General features: G+C 40.9%; 1 protein-coding gene across 2 annotated transcripts; it reads right to left on the bottom strand.

Moving 5' to 3' along the window:
• Positions 1-101: 101 nt before the first annotated feature.
• Positions 102-15,686, bottom strand: LOC106567183 (CD63 antigen). 2 transcript variants are annotated; one of them, XM_014136194.2, is made up of 8 exons: positions 15,396-15,686; positions 11,829-11,914; positions 4,919-5,107; positions 3,205-3,279; positions 2,962-3,060; positions 889-1,035; positions 680-763; positions 102-540 (listed from the first exon to the last, which is right to left on the bottom strand). In XM_014136194.2, the coding sequence occupies exons 2-8, from the start codon at positions 11,892-11,894 to the stop codon at positions 475-477; spliced, it is 726 nt and encodes a 241-aa protein (XP_013991669.1). In that variant the 5' UTR covers positions 11,895-11,914; positions 15,396-15,686; the 3' UTR covers positions 102-474. The 2 variants fall into 2 exon arrangements, with proteins under 2 accessions (XP_013991669.1, XP_013991670.1); XM_014136195.2 differs by having other exon boundaries at positions 11,829-11,918; positions 15,396-15,506.
• Between the last annotated feature and the right edge of the window lie 810 nt (positions 15,687-16,496).

The following is a 16,496-nucleotide window of genomic DNA, read 5'->3' as shown; positions in this document are numbered from 1 at the left end:
TTACTTACGTCAACTGTTCTGCTCAGTGAGACTCTACAGCAGATGCTCCACTAGGACAACACTAGAGGGCATCAGTCAATCAACACTAAATTGAAAAGGTATTGACTGAAATCTTTAATAAAAATCCTTAAATTGGGGAACCACGAAGAACGACATTACAGATGAAATAGCTTTTATGAAAAATACATTCTAGAGTAGAATATGCTCAAAAGTTAAGAACATTTCACTTTCAAAAACAAGTGCAAATGGCAATTTGCAAATGCTGCCCTATTTAAATAAAAATATAATTTTCTAAAAAAATAACTAAACATTGATATTCTTGGCAGGAGTCATTCGGCATCAGTGCAAAGGCACGTGTTAACATCTTGAATAAGTAAATTAAAAAAAAAAGTTATTGAAGTCAATTAAATGTTTGAACATAACTTGACAGTGCAACTGACTGTCAGCCACTCCCCTCTGCTATTGGCCAACTGATCACATGACTTCGTAGCCACTGCGAATGCCCCCCATCAACATGCAGGCGAATATGATGCCCATGATCTGAAAACACACAAAAACACAGTTAGAAAACATGCAAAATTGTGTGCGTGTTGAACTAGCATCTACAACCAGCGGCTCTTCCAAGCCCAGGATTTGTATGTGCAAATGTATATACTTGGTTGTGTGTGTTTGCTCCTACCTGCAGGAAAGCGATCACCAGTGCTGCTATAATGACCCACATGATGTTTTTCTTCAACAGCTTCTCTACAACAGTTTCACACCCCTACATAGCAATCCGAGACAGAAACGTCATTCCCGACCCATACACTGTTCTGGAGGTATTTTTGCTTGGATGAATTGGTATTTTATTTCACATTTTCATAAATCAACCACTGGGTTGGACCTTACCGTCTGGTGTATCTTGAGTGCATCCCCCATGGCCCCCTGACCACAGCCAGCGGTGACATTGATGCAACAGGAGTCTGGAACAGAGTCTTTCACAGACCCGAACTTGCCTTTCCAGTCAGTGGCGTTGGTCACGCCACAACATTTCAGCTGGATGAAGAACAGCAAGAATGGTGAGAATAAGTTTGAGCATGACACGGGTAGACAGATGGAGGAAGAGACAACCGCAAAATGAGGTAGTAAGGTTGTTGGTTAGATGAGGGGGAAACACAGACCGGAAGCAGGGCAGGATATTGCTCAATAATGTCAACAGAAGACGAGACAAGATAAACATGGCATAGAAGACTCACACTAAAAGGATAGAATAATGTTACATGGGGAGGTACCAAATTAAGCAAAAAGTCCAAAATACATACACAATGCATCTTAACATTATGACAAATGTCTCTTCACATTTGCAGAGTCAATACAGTGCCTTCAGAAAGTATTCACACCCCTTGACTTTTTCCACATTTTGTTATGTTACAGCCCGAATTTAAAATGTATTAAATTGAGATTAGTCACTGGCCTACACACCAAAATGTGGAAATATGTTTTCAATGTTAAAAAAAATAATAATCATGGAAAAGATTGAATGTCTTGAGTCAATAAGTATTCAACCCCTTTATGGCAAGCCTAAATAAGTTCAGGAGTAAAAACATGCATAACAAGTCACATAAGTTGCATGGACACTGTGCAATATTAGTGTTTAACATGATTTTCGAATGACTCCCTCGTCTCTGTACCCCACACATACAGATAATTGTAAGGTCTCTTAGTCGAGCAGTGAATTTCAACCACAAAGACCATAGGTTTTCCAATGCCTCACAAAAGGGCACCTATTGGTAGGTGAAAAGAAAAAAAGAAAGCTGACATTTAATATCCCTTTGAGCATGGTGAAGTATTACACTTTGGATGGTGTATCAATACACCCAATTATTTCAAAGATACAGGCAGCCTTTCTAACTCAGTTGCTGGAGAGGAAGGAAACCGCTCAGGGATTTCACCATGAGGCCAATGGTGACTTTAAAACAGTCAGAGTTTAATGGCTGTGATAGGAGAAAACAGAGGATGGATCAACAACATTGTAGTTACTCCACAATAGTAACCTAATTGAGACAGAGTAAAAAGGAAGCCTGTACAGAATATAAATATTCCAAAACATGCATACTGTGTGCAACATGGCACTAAAATAATACTGCAAAAAAATGTGTCAAAGCAATTAACGTTTTGTCCTGAATACAACGTGTTATGTTTGGGGCAAACCCAATACATTACCGAGTACCACTCTCCATATTTCCAAGCATAGTGGTGGCTGCATCATGTTATGGGTATGCTTGTAATTGTTAAGGACTGGGAAGTTTTTCAGGATAAAAAAGAAACAGAATGGAGCTAAGCGCAGGCAAAAACCTAGAGGTAAATCTGGTTCAGTCAACTCTCCACCAGTCACTAGGAGATTAATTCACCTTTCAGCCATCTAAAACAAGGCCAAATCTACACTGCTGTTGCTTACCAAGAAGACAGTGAACGTTCCTGAGTGGCCGAGTTACAATTTAGATTTAAATCAACTAGAAAACCTATGGCAAGACCGGAATATGGTTGTCTAGCAATGGACAGCAATCGATTTGACAGAGCTTGAAGAATATATATATATTTTTTTTTTAAATGGGCAAATGTTGCACAATCCAGGTGTGGAAAGCTCTTAGAGACTTACCCAGAAAGACTCACAGCTGTAATTAATGCCAAAGGTTCTTCAACAAAGTATTAGTGTGAATACTTATTTAAAATGAGATATTTCTCCATTTAATTTTTCAATACATTTGCTAAAATTCCTTAAGACATGTTTTCACTTTACCATTATGGGGTATCGTGCGTAGATGGGTGAGCATTTTGAATTCAGGCTGTAACAAAATGTGGAATAAATCAAGGGGTATGAATACTTTCTGAAGGCACTGTTAGTGGTGTCTCGCATTACTACACCTAAAAATATCGAATGTATGTCAGTTTCTTCGGTCAGATGTAATGGTTGATACTAACGTCAACTTGCAGGTTGTCCAGGGCCTTCTTGAATTCAGCGGTGCCATTGCTGTACTTGGTGACCATGTCATTGAGACCATCATGGACAATGACTGTCAGCTAAGTAGAGGACAAAAACATAATTTAGTAATTCCACCTGTTAACTAGGTTGATACTATATAGACAGTCTGTAGACTGTACATACAGTTACTGTATAGACACAGATGTGTAAAAAAGCTGCCTGAAATACATGAGTATACTCACTTTGCCTCTGAAGACATATCCAGCGATGGCAGCACCAATCTCAGTGATAATGATCAGACCCAGAAGGATAGAAAACTTGAGAAAATATATGATAAAAAAAATATTAGCGCAGAGTTCAGATAGATACACTACATGACCAAATGTACGTGGACACCTGCTCGTCAAATCTCTCATTCCAAAATCATGGTCATTAATATGGAGTTGGTCCCCCCCTTTTCTGCTATAACAGCCTCCACTCTTCTGGGAAGGCTTTCCACTAGATGTTGGAACATTTGCTGCAGGGACTTGCTTCCATCCAGCCACAAGAGCAATTGTGAAGTTGGGCACGGATGCTGGGCGATTAGGCCTGGCTGACAGTCGGCCTTCCAAATTATCCCCAGGGTGTTCAGTTGGGTTGAGGTCAGGGCTTTGTGCAGGCCAGTCAAGTTTTTCAACACTGATCTCGACAAATCATTTATGTTTGGACCTCGCTTTGTGCACGGGGGCATTGTCATGCTGAAACAGGAAAGGACCTTCCCCAAACTGTTGCCACAAAGTTGGAAGCACAGAATTGTCTAGAATGTCATTGTATGCTGTAGTGTTATGATTTCCCTTCACTGGAACTAAGGGGCCTGGCCCAAACTATTAAAAACAGCCCCAGACTATTATCCCGCCACCAAAATTACAGTTGGCACTATTCATTCGGTCAGGTAGCCTTCTCCTGGCATCTACCATAACCCAGATTCGTCCGTCGGACTGCCAGATGGTGAAGTGTGATTCATCCCTCCAGAGACGGCGTTTCCACTGTGCCAGAGTCCAATGGCGGCGAGCTTTACACCACTCCAGCAGATGCTTGGCATTGCGCATGGTGATCTTAAGCTTGTATGTGGCTGCTCGGCCATGGAAACCCATTTCACAAAGCTCTTGAACAGTTCTAGTGCTGACGTTGCTTCCAGAGGCAGTTTGGAACTCTGTAGTGAGTGTTGCAACAGAGGACAGACGATTTTTACACGCTATGCGCTTCAGCACTCTGCAGTCCCCTTCTGTGAACTTGCGTGGCCTACCACTTCGCGGCTGAGCCATGGTTGCTCCTAGATGTTTCCACTTCACAATAACAGCACTTACAGTTGACCGGGGCAGCTCTAGTAGGGCAGACTTGTTGGAAAGATGGCATCCTATGACAGTGCCATGTTGAAAGTCACCGATTTCTTCAGTAAGGTCATTCTACTGCCAATGTTCGTCTATGGAGATTGCGTGGCTGTGTGCTTGATTGTATATACCGGTCAGCAATAGGTGTGGCTAAAATAGCCGAATCCACTAATTTGAAGGGGTGTCCATATACTTTTTGTGTGTGTGTGTGTGTGTGTGTGTGTGTGTGTGTGTGTATGTATGAGTATATTAGCCCTTTTTTTAAGATTAAAGGACTTAACACATTGATAAGCTGATGAACTGAACATTAATAAGGATTTAGATTGAGCTACTGTAAAATCCTTCTCCAATTCAGGTAACAATGGATGTAACAAACACTGCATTCACTACAGAATAAAAGGTTGCCTAGATGTAAAAGAGAAGTATGGAGCGTTGTCAAATGTTGGTTCAGACTGCTTTTCAACAAGATCAAACATGCATGCTGTTAATGGTTTGGATACATTACGTTTTGTTTGGAATACCAGGGTGACCACCATGCAGCAGCCCCCTCCCCTAATACAGGTTGTCATGTGGCATGTGTACATACCATGGTGACCATGCAGTAGCTCTCCTTCCAGGCTCCACAGCAGCCAAAGAAGGCGATGAAGAAGACGATGACCCCCACCACGATGAGGACCAAGGGGGCTGATGAGGCTGAGACATTATTGATCACTACGGTGCTGTGGAGAGCCACCTGAACCAAAATTCCCAGCACTATCAGAGCCAGACCACACAGCTAGAGAGAGAAATAAATGGAGAGAGAGAAAAAAATAAAAATAAAAGAGTTAAATGATTAGAGGTCGCAGAAATACACATTTAAAATTATTTAATATTAATTTACATCATGCATGCATGGGCTTCTACAATCATATGTTATGTGAACAGGATCGTACTTAGCCTAAACCCCGAACAGCCAAGTTCGTAGTGTGTACAACTGAAGGATAAATTGGTATTGTATGAGGTCATACTTTTAAATGGCAAGAAAGTGCTTAAGTGCATGTCAAATTTCAATCAAATGTGTTTATAAAGCCCTTCTTACATCAGCTGACATCACAAAGTGCTGTACAGAAATATGTGAATGTCAGACAAGTGTACATCAAATCCTGCCTTATTTCCGTTATCATTTAAATTAACTAATACAGGAATGATCAAGGGCCCTAATGCGAATAAGTCATTTACAGATTTTTTTTTTTTTTTTTAAAGACACTGTCATTATAGAATGACAGTTACTATCATGGTTATTTGCTAATGGTGTCCAGCCCTAGTCATTTAAACAAACATCCCGAGTAGGTTGAGTAAACAGGAGGGTCACACAAACACACCTCTGTATGCATTGGGTGACAGGTGCTGGACCGCTTACAGCAAGGCTGTACTACATGGAGACATGGATCATTTATGTATTAGGATATGGGTCCAATCTCACTGGTGTGTTGCTCACAATCAGAGATGACAGGACAGGCTACTAGTTATCCAGGATACTAGTTACTAAGTATGACGAAATTATGGAAATAAACAAATCATGTACCATATCCTAATTTGTGCCATAGTTTAGATTGGTTTAGGCTCTAGGTCAAATGTGGGTTATATAGCATGATGATACATCATCACTTTCTGTTTCATAAAAGGTGTTTTGACTCAGATTTTATGAAGACTTCCTCTTTCCCCCTTTCAAAAAAGTCCTGGAAATAAATGTGCAGTAGCTCCAGGAACAACAGCTCGGAGAATGTCGAGAAAACTGGTCGAACCACAACCGATCTGACTTTCGGTATCAAGATAAAACACCTAGACAATATAGCCTAATGTTAACAGGAGGAAGAACCCAGCAAAACCTACACCCACAATGGCAGGTCAGTTCTGTGGAATATCACCTGACTGGTGTGATAAGTTATTGCCCTAGTTTTTTTTTTATCCAGGTGCATCCGGTCCTAACTCAGGTCCTTTCATCACAGGTAGTACCAATGTAAATATTTGGCATGGGTTAGGAATAGGATTGGTCAATGCCTGGTTTCTATATTAGTGGAGACAGGTAGGTACACAGAGGGATGAAAATGACGACATGCAGAAGAAAGAGGCCATGACACTAATTGTAGCCTTACATCTCAATACAAATACTCAAAGATTATCATGTAAAAATAAATGTACAGTGTGTGCCATTAAACACCCGAGAAGACTGAATATGAGAAGAAGAAAACAAAATCATATTGGTCACATACTTAGCAGATGTTATTGTGGTTGTAGCGAAATGCTTACGTTTCTAGCTCCAACAGTGCAGTAATATCTAACGATAAAAGAAAATACACAAAAACCTACAAAGTTAAATAATGTAATTAAGAGGAAGATTAGGAAGAGCAATGTCAGAGTCTGGAATATTAATATATACAGTGCATTCGGAAAGTATTAATTTTTGCACATTTTGTTACAGTACAGCCTTATTCTAAAATGGATTAAATAGTTTTTGTTCCTCAATCTACACACAATACCCCATAATGACAAGGCCACTGTGTCCTTGGGGACCTTCAATGCTGCAGACATGTTTTGGTATCCTCCCCCAGGTCTGTACCTCGACACAATCCTGTCTCGGAGCGCTACAGACAACTCGTTCAACCTCGTGGCTTGGTTTTTGCTCTGACTTGCACCGTCAACTGTGGGACCTTATATAGACAGGTGTATGCCTTTTCAAATCATGTCCAGTCAATTGAATTTACCACAGGTGGACTCCAATCAATATCTCAATCAAGAAACATCTCAAGGATGATCAATGGAAACAGGATGCACCTGAGCTCAATTTCGAGTCTCATAGCAAAGGGTCTGAATCCTTATGTAAATAAGGTTTGTTTTACAATGTTAATACATTTGCAAAAATTTCAAAAAAAACGTTTTTGCTTTGGCATTATGGGGAATTGTGTGTAGATTGATAAGGAAAAATGTGTATTTTTATTACTTTTAGAAAAAGCCTAACGTTAAAAATGTTTTTTTAAAAGGTTGAGGGGTCTGAATACTTTCTGAATGCACTGTATGATGGGACATAGTATATGGATAGAATATGTAGTACATCTGTAGAATAGAATAGTGAATGTACAGTAATAGTTACAGGGCATTCAGAAAGTATGAACATAGGGCAGCAACCTTTAAGGTGCGGGTTGAGTAACCGGGTGGTAGCAGACTAGTCACAGTGACTAAAGTTCAAGGCAGGGTACCGGGCGGAGGCCTGCTAATGGTGACTAACACACTGATGGTCTTGATAGAAGCTGTTTTTCATTCTCTTGGGCCCAGCTTTGATACACCTACACTGACCCCACCTTCTAGATGGCAGTGGGGGGGGGGGGGTGAAGTCCTTGATCTTCTTGGCTTCCTGTAATACCGGGTGCTTTAGATGTCCTGGAGGGCAGGCAGTGTGACCTCTGGAGAGCCCTGTGGTTGCGGACGGTGCAGTTGCCGTATCAGGCGGTGATAGTGCCCGAAAGAATGCTCTCAATGGGGCATCTAAAAGTTTGTGAGTGTCTTAGGGGCCAAGCCAAATTGCTTCAGCCTCCTGAGGTTGAAGAGGCGCAACACCACACTGTCTGTGCGGCTGGACCATTTCAGATTCTTGGTGTACACATCATTGACAGTCTTTAAACGTTTCACCGTCACTGCAGCCCCGTCGATATGGATGGGACGTGCTCCCTCCGCTGTCTCCTGAAGTCCACAATCAGCTCCTTTGTTTTGTTTACGTTGAGGGAGAAAATGTATTTATTTTCCTGGCACCACTCCGCCAGAGCCCTCACCTCCTCCCTGTAGACCGTCTTGTCATTGTTGGTAATCAGGCCTACCACTGTTGTGTTGTCTGCAGACTTGATGATTGAGTTAGAGACATGCGTGGCCACGCAGTCATGGGTGAACAGGGAGTACAGAAGGGGACTGAGCACGCACCCTTGTGGGACCCCTGTGTTGAGTATCAGCGTAGCAGAGGTGTTGTTGCCTACCTTCAACACCTGGGGGCAGCCCGTCAGGAAGTCCAGGACCCAGTTGCACAGGGCGGGGTTCAGACCCAGGGCCCAGAATTTAGTGATGAGCTTTGAGGGTACCTAGGTATTCCCCTTGTCCAGATAGGATAAGGCAGTGTGATTACTTCCTCCATGGATCTAGTGGAGCAGTATGTAAATTGCAGTGGGTCTAGGGTGTCAGGTAAGGTGGAGGTGATATGATCCTTAACTAGCCTCTCAAAGTGCCCGTGACGTGGCTGGTTTTCCCTTTAGAGTCCGTGATTGTCTGGAGTCCCTGACACATACATTGTGTGAGCTGCTGAATTGCGACTCCACTTTGTCTTTGTACTGACGTTTTGCCTGTTTGCCTTACGGAGGGCATAACTGGACTGTTTGTATTCGTCCGTGTTCACAGTTACCTTGCCGTAGTTAAATGTGGTGGTTCATGCTTTAATTTTGGTGTGAATGCTGCAATCTATGGTTTGGATAGGTTTTAAAAATTGTCAGTGGGAACAATATCCCCAATGCACTTCCTGATGAACTCAGTCACCGTATACGTCAATGTTATTCTCAGAGGCAACCCGGAACATATCCCAGTCCGCGTGATCAAAACAATCTTGAAGCATAGATTCCAATTGGTCAGACCAACGTTGAACTGTCCTTACCACAGATAGTTCCGGTTTTAGTTTCTGCATATAGGAAGGGAGGAGCAGAATGGATGTGTGATCTGATTTGCCGAACGGAGGGCGGGGGAGAGCTTTGTAGCCGTCCCGGAAAAGAGAGTAACAATGGTTGAGAGTTTGAGGCGCGAGTTGCGCAGGCGAGATGTTGATAAAACTTCGGTAGCATTTCCCTCAGATTTGCTTTATTAAAAGTTCCCAGCTACAATAAATGCTGCCTCAGGATATGTGGTTTCCACAAAGTTCAGTGTAGTTCCTTGAGAGCCGTCGTGGTATCGGCTTGAGGGGGAATATACATGGCTGTGACGATGACCGAAGAGAATTCTCTCGGGAGGTAATGCGGTCAGCATTTGATTGGGAGGTATTCTAGGTCAGGTTAACAAAAGGACTTGAGTTCCTGGAAACTGCCACAATGACGAATAAAGGATACAATTTAGGAATGTCGTATTTCTGGTCAAAATGGTGGTGAGTGACCGCCAATCTAATATCCAAAAGTTATAGGTAATAATGCAAAAAACATTGAGCAAATAATGTGAGAAATAACACACAAAAATATAAAGTGCAAAGTTGCTTAGGAGCTAGGAACAAGACAAAGAGATCCCACTCTGGAACTTCAATATATGTCTGTACAGTATATTATGTTCAACGATATATTGAAAAATTTGACAAACAAAATTGTATATGTTCAATATTCATGTTTACATTTGTAAATTAAGGTTTCAAAAAAGGTTTTGGAAATCAAAATGTTACTCACATTATAGAGCAAGTGGTAAAGCTAAATAGGTCACCAATGTTTGCTTTGTAGCAGAGTATGTAAGGAGAGTGGAGCTTGAGCGTTGCCAATTTGACTGGAGTGCGGAGCGAATTTCCCCAAAGGCTGGAACATTGGTCTTCTCGCCAGCTCCAATAGTGCACACTTCACAAGCTCAGGACATGCCCAGCTCAGCATGCATTTCTAGTCTACTTGTGTGCTGCTATAGCCCCTTGCTTTAGCTACACTCATGGAGTTAGCTAAATATTTCCATAAAGAAACTGATAAATCACAGGGGTGCAAAATTAGGGTGACTTACAAAGAACGAAGGACCAAGAGAGGGAGTGATGTAGCATCCACAACTAAATAATCAGGAAAAGTGTCTTTTTAGAAAGCATGTTTTAATATGTGCACATGCTAACAGAAAGGAACGAGGTGGGAAGCTAGCTAAGTGTGTTGTTCTAGCAAAGTATTTATAAACAAAAACCCTAACCTCTTAAAAGTTTTGTTCATGCTTGTTCTATTATCTATTCAATACGCTGTCATTGATTTTGGCACAATAGGCCCGACATATTACCTCGTTCAAAGACCCTTTCCGTTTTGGTAGGGTTATTTTGCCTAAACCTTTGTCCTAACTATAGAAAAATTCAAAAACAACTCTGCATCCATGCCCAGCCTGACAAGAGTGGCCCGAAGGTTGTTTAGCATCCCCAGTGGCTCTGCAAGCTTGGTATTTACCGTTTCTGGCCTGCTCTCCAGGCACCATCGCACGAGACGCAAGCCACAGAATCTGGCCAAACTTGTGTTTCTAAAACTGAATTCAAAGGCATTGTAGACAACCTAATAAGGAATGTTTTGTTTCATTTGTATTTAATTCTGAGTAAGTCAAAGCCTATATGCACAATAATGATTTAATAAAGAGGAAATGTTTAAAATGTTGGGCGCTTAATGTTCCTGTCAGCCTAGCGTGCCGCACTCGCAAAAGCTTCACAATTTATTTATTTGTAATCTAAATCCTTCTTAGTCACCTTCAAAATCATATGGTTTGGTTTCAATACTTCAAAACCAAAATGGTAGGTCCAGGTAGTCACAAAAATAGATGGGCGTTTGTTAAATGGGGACAGAGCGACGCGCATGCAGTTTCTGACCTCTTATTACAACATAGCCCATGGATTAATCAAGAGATCTTAACTTTTCACATGAAGGCAGACCATAAAAATGAACAAGTCACATGATATTTTCATAACACTTTGAACAGGTCACAAGACTCATCACATGCCCTCTCACTCACTCCCTCCCCCCCTCCCTCTCAAGTCATTACTTCCTCTTTCAATAGAAACTTTGTTAAACATTAACACCATTTTTTATATTTCCAATAGGAGTGTGTGTGCGTCCTGGGTCAGCTGACAGACTCCTGCGTATTGGCCTTACAATAGGAGGATTACAAGACTAAGTGATGGCAGTCTTGAGGAGTTAGATTAAATAAAGATGAAATAAATACACATAACCAACTATAGGCTACATATAAACTGGGTCAAGTAACTGAAATAACAGTTTAATGCCAAACAATTAAGAGGCTCAGAAACTGAGGTAAGCTAATGGAAAGTAAGAAACCTTGCTCTCAGTCCCACACCAAACATAAAAATGTCCTTTTGTGGCATATCTAACTACATCACAACCAACAGTTGTGGAGGAGGCTTGTATAATTTTTACAGCTGTAAAGAGTCATGATGATCACATGCCCTTTTCCAGATTTGTAGATGTTTCTTTTCAGTATTAGTGAAAATAAGGGACTTTTCTTAGTAAGCCTACCAATTACCTAACTTGTCTTGAACATATCACATGGACCAAACTAATACACCACATTAAAACTACATCAGTTCGAGGAACTGTGAAACTTCCTTAATTAATCATGAGATGTGTTAACTGGGTGTCAGAGGGATTTCACAATCAATCTAGATGCGGGTTGTATTAGTGCCACCACATGTACAGAACTCAAAAAGCCCAGAAGCAGCACATCCTAGCCAGTCACGATTTCAAACCTCCACCTGCATTACTCACCCAGAAGATGAAGTTGAAAAAGAAGAGTAGGTACTTCACACATTTCATTCTTCCCTCGACACCCATGGTGAGTCCGGATCAAGACCCTGGCTCAAAACAAAGAAAAATAAATTTTAACTAGTGAGACTGTAAAGAACTACTATTATTATTATTATTATTATTATTATTATTTATTACAAATACAAAATGGCGTGGAGGAGTTTTAGGATATCACTTGTTGCTTCATCCCCTAGTGTGCTCTGCTAAACACACAACAGGACAATGACCCGTCACACTTCCAGGCTGTGTAAGGGCTATTTGACTAAGGAGAGATGGAGTTCTGCACAATCACCTGACCTCAACCCAATTGAGCTGGTTTGGGATGAGTTGGACCATAGAGTGAAGGAAAAGCAGCCAACAAGTGCTCAGCATATGTGGGAACTCCTTCAAGACTGCTGGAAAAGCATTCCAGTTGAAGCTGGTTGAGAGAATGCCAAGAGTGTGCAAAGCTGTCATCAAGGCAAAGGGTGGCTACTTCGAAGAACCTAAAATATATTTTGATTTGTAACACTTTTTTGCTTACTACATGATTCCATGTGTTATTTCATAGTTTTGATGTCTTCACTATTATTCTACAATGTAGAAAATAATTTTTTATACTAAGGAAAACCCCAGAATGAGTAGGTGTGTCCAAACTTTTGACTGGTACTGTATGTCTACATTCCTGTTAGTGAGCATTTCTCCTTTGTCAAGATGATCCATCCACCTGAGGCATATCAAGAAGCTGATTAAACGGCATGATCCTTACACAGGTGCACCTTGTGCTGGAGGCAATAAAAGGCAGCTCTAAAATGGGCAGTTGTAACACAACACAATGCCACTGATGTCCCAAGTTGAGGGGGCATGCAATATGCATGCTGACTGCAGGATTGTCCAACAGAGCTGTTGCCATAGAATTACATTTTCATTTCTCTACCATAAGCCACCTCCAACATAGTTTTAGAGAATTTGGCAGTATGTTCAACTGTTCTCATAATTGCAGACCATATGTAACCACACCAGCCCAGCACCACCACATCTGGCTTCTTCACCTGCAGGATTGTCTAAAACCAGCCACCGGACAGCTGATGAAACTGTGGGTTTGCACAACCGAAGAAATTCTGCACAAACTATCAGAAATTGTCTCAGGGAAGCACAGCAACGTGCTCGTCATCCTTACCAGGGTGTTGACCTGACTGCAGTTTGGCGTCGTAACCGACGTCAGTGGGCAAATGCTCACCTTCGATAGCTAATGGCATGCTGGCGAAGTGTGCTCTTCACAGATGAATCCCAGTTTCAACTGTACCGGGAAGATGGCAGACCTTGTGAATAGAGTGCCCCATGGTGGCAGGGGGGGGTATGGTATGGGTAGCCATAAGCTACGGACAATCAACACCATTGTAATTTATCGTAGGCGATTTAAATGCACAAAGATACCGTGACGAGGTCCTGAGGACCATCCAAAATGAACAATAACGTCATATATTGTTGTCATAATATATGCACAAGTCGCCACTTCACTGTTGACGTTGAGACTGGTGTTTTGCAGGTACTATCTCATGAAGCTGCCAGTTGAGTTATGAGGCATCTATATCTCAAACTAGACACTAATGTACTTGTCCTCTAGCTCAGTTGTGCACCGGGGCCTCCCACTCCTCTTTATATTCTGGTTAGAGCCAGTGACGCTTTCTGTGAAGGGAGTAGTACACAGCGTTGTACGAGATCTTCAGTTTCTTGCCAATTTCTCACATTGAATAGCCTTCATTTATCAGAACAAGAATAGACTGACGAGTTTCAGAAGAAAGTGTTTTGTTTTGTTTCTGGCCATTTTGAGCCTGTAATCGAACCCACAAATGCTGATGCTCCGGATACTCAACAAGTCTAAGGCCAGTTTTATTGCTTCTTTAAATCAGAACAGTTTTCAGCTGTGCTAACATAATTGCAAAAGGTTTTCTAATGATCAATTAGCCTTTTAAAAATGATAAACTTGGATCAGCTAACAATGTGTCATTGGAACACAGGAGTGATGGTTGCTGATAACGGGACTCCATTAATAAATCAGCTGTTTCCAGCTACATTAGTCATTAATAACATTGTATTTCTGATCAATTTGATGTTATTTTAAAAGGGACAAGTCTTTTTTTTCTTTCAAGAACAAGGGAATTTCTACGTGACCCCAAACTTTGTAATGGTAGTAATAGTTTGCCTAATAAGAGTTTGAAATTGGGTATACTTCTACTTTTGATACTTAAGTATATTTTAGCAATTACATTTATGTTTGATACTTAAGTCTATTTAAAACCAAATACTTTTAGACTTTTACTCAAGTAGTATTTAATTTGGTTACTTTCACTTGAGTCATTTTCTATTAAGGTATCTTTACTTTTACTCAAGTTTGAATAGGCTAGTTGATATAATATTGGAAATTCGCTAGCTACAGCTTTGGGCCAGACCCAGTTATGATTTTAATACGTTATATTCTGAATATTATTTTATATTATATTAAGACAGTTCGAAATGGAGGCAGACAGGCAGAGTACAGAGATTAATGTGATTGCAAATGCAGGTTCTTTCATCAGGATATTTTCCACTGTTTTTAATTATCGGCGTTATGCCTATGCATTTTACTTAGTTGACGATGGAAGATATGTCTACTGCATTTCTTTAGCCGCCAATGGAGCACAGTGTATCAATGTGTCCATATGGCAAAGGCTAGTGCTCTCGCCATAGTTGAAATTAAACTAAGATTTGTATCATTTTACTTCCGATTTGTATTATTAAACACATGACAATGACTTTGAGAAATGAAAACGTTATTGTAATGTAACTGTTCCACGAAAATGGGCATATAAACATAATCATAACTGGCACGTAGAGCGGTAGAAATGGTAGGCTAAAACGTAAACTTCCCCAAACTTGACACTAACGGAGCTGCCTATGTTCTTTACTATTACACCCATAAAAAAAAAATGGAAACGCGCAAGCGCCTGCACACATGGGCTCCAGTGAAAACGTGCCCGCCGATGGAAATCAAAGATCCGTACAATTGATTCGTTCTGCCGCTAGCCCTGAAAGGCCTCATATGATTGACGTGACAAATGGGCTTATTAAATTAAGAATAAATGTAAAATAAATCAGGAGTAAACAATTGATATTGGAACTATTACTGACTGGGGAGCCTAATAAGAATTCTGACTTAAAAAAAAAAAAGTACTTAAAAATCAAGACTGCGACACCCATCGCTGAGGCAACAATGACCAACCGAACCTTATCAGAGGGCGCTGGATACAATGTAACTATTGTTCTAGCTTATCGTTCGTAACCAAATTCAATTAGTTAATTATATAAACCAAATTCAATTAGTTAAGTTATCTTGACTACTAAGTAACCGTAAAGACAAAGGTATATTAGACTACAGCTTTAGTTAAACGTGTCGTTTCCGCATTCTCAAAACGAAACTTTTTTTCCTTTCTTTATGGATTTCAGATTTAACAGTCATATTATAACATCAAAGAATTGAAAAACAAACTTGAATGAAATAACACTAACCTTTGTTTTCAAGTTGGAAAAGTAGAGGCGGCGAAGCGATGTAAGGCGTTGTTTGAAATTTGGAAACAAGTTCTTGGGGAAGTTGACGAAGCAATTCTCCGTTTTATAAGCCCCTCCCTCTCTACGTTGCCCTCCATGAGCAAATCTTGTTCCAGAAAGTGTTCATGGAAAATGACCGTCAACAAGTTTCACTATCATCCACAGTACACACAGTAGCAGTTCCATTTGCACAGCCGTTATTCGGCCTATCAGTTGAGCCTGTAATATTTCAAGGTGAAGCACTATTCATTTAATTTCATCGGTGATGCCCTAGCCTGTAAAATGCATACACTTCTTAATGTAACTTTAGGCCTAAAACAAATGTGTAGTAGACTTAACTTAGTGACGACTGAAATAATTAAATCAATCCATTTGTTGCGCTCAATACAGAAGTGCTAGGACGAAACAGACGCGAGGCTACAAGACTGTTTCGCTAGTACAGACTGGGGTATGTTCCCAGGATATATTTGATAACATTGAGGAGTTACCACAACAGTCACAGGCTTCATCAATAAGTGCATAGACAATATCACCCCCGCCGCCGTGACTATAACAACGTATCCCAACCAAAAAACATGGAATACAAGCAACTTCTGCGCTAGGATAAAGGCTAAAGTTACCGTTTACAATGAACGGGACATGGACACACATAAGATATCCCACTACGACCTCCGACGAGACATCAAACATGCAAAAGGACAATATAGGAGGATGGTGGAATTCTATTACATCGGCTATGTCGTATGTGGCAGGGTATGCAGACGATAACAGATTACAAAATGAGCTGCCCAGCGATACAGAACTCCTAAACGAGCTAAATGCCTTTTATGCTCTCTTCAGGGAATATAACACTGTGCCTTGCGAGAAAGCACCTGCTTTTCCAGATGACTGTGTGATCTCGCTCTCCCTGGCCGATGTGAGCAAAACGTTTAAACAGGTTAACAATCACAAGGCCACCGGGTCAGACGGAATACCAGGGCACGTTCTCAAAGCAGACCAGCTGGCAGGTGTCTTCAGACATTTTCAATCTCTCCTTGTCCCAGTCTGTAATCCCAACATGTT

The sequence above is a fragment of the Salmo salar genome, chromosome ssa13 (genome assembly GCF_905237065.1).
Source record: "Salmo salar chromosome ssa13, Ssal_v3.1, whole genome shotgun sequence".
Taxonomy (NCBI): domain Eukaryota; kingdom Metazoa; phylum Chordata; class Actinopteri; order Salmoniformes; family Salmonidae; genus Salmo; species Salmo salar.
This window is presented reverse-complemented; position numbering and strand designations above follow the sequence as displayed.

What these genes read in the sequence shown, in the direction of transcription:
- LOC106567183 (XM_014136194.2), bottom strand. Translation starts at nt 11,894, where the DNA reads ATGGGTGTCGAGGGAAGAATGAAATGTGTGAAGTACCTACTCTTCTTT. An exon ending in GCTACTGCATGGTCACCATG is followed by an intron (nt 3,280 to 4,918) that starts GTATGTACACAT and finishes TATTTTCTCAAG; the next exon opens with TTTTCTATCCTTCTGGGTCT. An exon ending in TGGACAACCTGCAAGTTGAC is followed by an intron (nt 1,036 to 2,961) that starts GTTAGTATCAAC and finishes TTCTTCATCCAG; the next exon opens with CTGAAATGTTGTGGCGTGAC.